We start from the raw sequence: 3,518 nt of genomic DNA on the forward strand, positions 1-3,518 counted from the left end.
ATATATATGTACGTAGGAATATATGTGCGTGTTTCATTGGGTGCTATCCTGTACAATGTGTGTGTTTTTTTGTGTGTGTTTTTTGTGTGTGTGTTTTTTGTGTGTGTGTTTTTTGTGTGTGTGTTTTTGGGTTTTTTGCTACCGAGCAAAAGCTGGCATACTCAATGTCTTCTTTTCCCCGTCGTCTTGTATATCGACAAATGGGCGCGAGAGAAACAACAGGGAGTGGGGACGGGAGTTGAAGGGGGGGCGGGGGGCAAGAGCAACTAAAAGAAAAAGCGTGAGCAGATTGGAGTAAGTGCGTCTCCTTACGATGAAGCGTTGCTGCACCGTCACGTGGGAACTTGGGGAGTGGCAACGCGGCGTCTTTCTTCTCGTCGTACAAAATGCAAACGCGTAACTTTGAAATTGTCCGTTGGTATGTGCACTTTTTGCTCGCCGCCTTGTATGACCTCTTCTCCGCTGTGTCTGTGTGCGTGCGCGTGTCTTGTTTTTTTTTTTTTTACTTTTCAGTCCTTTCGCACCCCTCTCTCTCTTGCCCTCACACACGCAGAAGGAAAAGGGAACAAACGTCACTTGCTACTTTTTTGTTGTGCGCTGTAAAGTCTCTGTAGCTGCCACAGCCAGCAACAACAACAGCAACAACAACACACACAGTCCTCGCGGCCTGAGCGGTACCACCACAAGGCAGGGAAGAAGGAAGAGCGAGAGTGAGGAAAGCAACGGCCCAACATGCCCCGGCATCTCTTTTATTCCGCGATGCTGCTGCTTTTTGTGTTGTTGCTGTGCTGCGGCAACGTCGGTGGGGCTGCGCCCACTAATGTGTCACAGAGCGACGGCACAAAGCCTTCCGGTGGCGCGCAAGGCAATGTTTATTTGCATTGGGACGACGTCTCACAGGACGGGGGCACAGTCCACTCGCTGCGTTCGCCCAGCCTTGTGGAGGTTGGGGGTGAAGTTTTTGTCATTGCCGAGGCAGATTCCGCGCGAAGCGATGGTGCCAGCGTTACTGGGGTTGCGTCAGCCTCCCTCAAGCAAAGTCGCATTAATGTCGAGGTGAGCGCTCTGGCGACAGACGCGCTGAACGTGCGGGCTCAGCTGTTAATGGAGGAGACTGCAGCGGGAAAGGCTGTCGAGAACGCTGTGCGCCCAACAACCGTTGTGACGGACGGACATGTGTGCATGGTTCTGGGCAACGCTAGCCGTGTGGAGTCCGCCGGTTCTCAGCCGGGCAAGAAAAATGTATGGGAGCTGCTAATGGTAAAGGGGGAGGTCCGCAGCGAGGATGGGGCGCAGGCGCGAGAAGTACAATGGAGCAATACCTCCATTCTGACACTCGCTTCCCGTGTGGCACGAGGTACCTCCTTGACGCATCTCGCTGCTGGCGGAGGCTCTGGAGTTGCGATGGAGGATGGGACCCTTGTGTTTCCCTTGCAGGCCACAAGCAAGGAAGGGAAAGTGGCCGCATTGAGCGTGCGCTCAAAAGGGCCTGGGAAGAATTGGGTGCTGTCAAAGGGGACGACTGCCGAGGGCTGTGCGGATCCCGCCATCGTCGAATGGACAGCAGGGAAGCTTTTCATGCTAACGGCCTGCGACGATGGCTACTACAGGCTCTACGGCTCTGTCGACAGAGGGGGAACGTGGCTGGAGGAAGCGGAGGGTTTACTCGCCATCCTGGGGGCCAACGCAGGAGGTGAACGCAAGCGCGGCGTTCGCTGCGGTTTCGTCGCCGCATCTATTGCCGGAAAGGAAGTGATGCTTCTCACTCTGCCGGTGTACACTGAGGCAAAAGACGACAAAAGGAGAGGAGAACTTCATCTTTTTGTGACAGACAATCAACGCATCTTTGACGTTGGGTCGATATCGCGTCAGGGCGAGGACGCTACTGCCAGTTCTCTTCTGCTTCAGGGCGAGAATGGGGAGTTGATTTCACTCTACGAGCGGAGCAGTGATGGTGAAGCACGCAGTCTTGTGTCGGTGCGCCTTGGCGCGGAGCTGGGTCTGATAAAGACCCTTGCAAAGGCCTGGGCCGCACTGGACAACGCCTTGAGCACCTGCACCGCCACGGCCGAGGATGGGCTGCTCTCACAGCGCATCTGCCTGGTCCCCATGCCCACGAGAGGGCTGGCTGGCCTTTTGTCAGGTCCAGTCACGGGGAATAAGTGGAGAGATGCGTACTTTGGTGCGAACGCCCTTGTAAAGGACGGTGTCAGCGCGGCCAGGGGTGTGACTTTCAAGGGTCCTGGCGCAGGGGCGAAGTGGCCGGTGGGCGATCAGGGGAGCATTCTGCTCTTCCCGTTTGCAGATTCCCAGTTCACGCTTGCGGCAACCGTCACCATCCACGAGGCTCCGACGGGCGACCTCTCCCCTTTGTTGGGTCTCAGGGTTAGCGAGACGGACACCGCGGCACTCTTTGGCCTGTCGTACAGCCATGAGAGGACATGGACCCCTGTCATCGGCACTGAGCCCGTGAGGCTGGAGGAGGTGTGGGAGCCGCACAAATCCTACCAGGTGACGCTTGTTCTGGACTCGGACGCGTGCTTGGTGTACGTGGACGGGGCGCTGCTGTACGAGGGCGAAGCGGAGCCTATCGCTGAAGTGCTTGACGTGCATCGCGCCCCACACTTCTACATTGGCGGGTACGGCGCCAGTGACGCCGCCGCAGCTGGTATACATGTGACAGTGGCCAACGTGCTTTGGTACAACCGCGCCCTGCGCGACGAGGAGGTGGCGGCTCTGGCCACTAACAAGGAGAGCCTGCTGGTACTGGAGGCCGACAAGCTGTCCTGGGTGCCGGAAATTGCCGCGCACAAATATACGTATGTTGGCGCGGATGCCCCGCATGACACGGAGGTGGTGAGTAAAAATGAAAGTGCTGCTGCGCCGCCAACTGCGCCGCCATTGGCGGACGCGGAAGTCGGTCAAAATGACGCTGCGAGGGCGAACAGTGAGGCTGCACCGCGCCAAAAGGCGGTGGAACCCTCCCCGAACGAAGTCGCAGCTCAGTCGCTGCAGCACAAAGAAGAGGCACTGGAGGACGACAGCAAGAACGACACCGCGCCCTCAGTCGTGTCGGCTCCTGCGGTGGCGGAAGCGGAGGCGGCGCCGGCCAATGAGACCGCTCTGCCGAACAAAACTACAACCGCGGGCCTCGAAAAGAACTCCGCCGATGGCAAAACCGCGCAGAATGCCAATCACAGCAATGTTGCGCCCAGCGGCGCCGAATTGAGGTTCAGCACGGATCCCACACCCGCTCCTGCACCCGAGGCAGACGCACCTCCGGTTCAAAATGGCACGAAATTGTCCGCGCCTGTTGGCGCCGCCCCGCCCAATGCGAGCGGCACGCCTGTGCCTGGGGAAGCCCCTGCCGACGCCCAGCACATTCCTGGCTCGGACGAGCCAGCCCTATAATCCCACACGAAAAAAAAACCGCTGACACCTCTGGGAGGACGCTGAGAAACAAGAATCACGCGTGCAATGTATATGAATTTGTTTTTGCGTGTGGCTCCACTTTTTGG

At 57.8% G+C, this 3,518-nt stretch overlaps 1 protein-coding gene across 1 annotated transcript, besides 1 other annotated feature; it reads left to right on the top strand.

Moving 5' to 3' along the window:
- Positions 1 to 624: 624 nt before the first annotated feature.
- Positions 625 to 654: a microsatellite.
- A 78-nt stretch (positions 655 to 732) lies between these two features.
- Positions 733 to 3,411, top strand: Tco025E_09552 (complement regulatory protein; the record flags this gene model as incomplete). Its single annotated transcript, XM_029376366.1, has 1 exon — positions 733 to 3,411. The coding sequence occupies one exon, from the start codon at positions 733 to 735 to the stop codon at positions 3,409 to 3,411; it is 2,679 nt and encodes an 892-aa protein (XP_029223516.1).
- Between the last annotated feature and the right edge of the window lie 107 nt (positions 3,412 to 3,518).

The sequence above is a fragment of the Trypanosoma conorhini genome (genome assembly GCF_003719485.1).
Source record: "Trypanosoma conorhini strain 025E chromosome Unknown Tco_14.4_contig_01168, whole genome shotgun sequence".
Lineage (NCBI taxonomy): Eukaryota > Euglenozoa > Kinetoplastea > Trypanosomatida > Trypanosomatidae > Trypanosoma > Trypanosoma conorhini.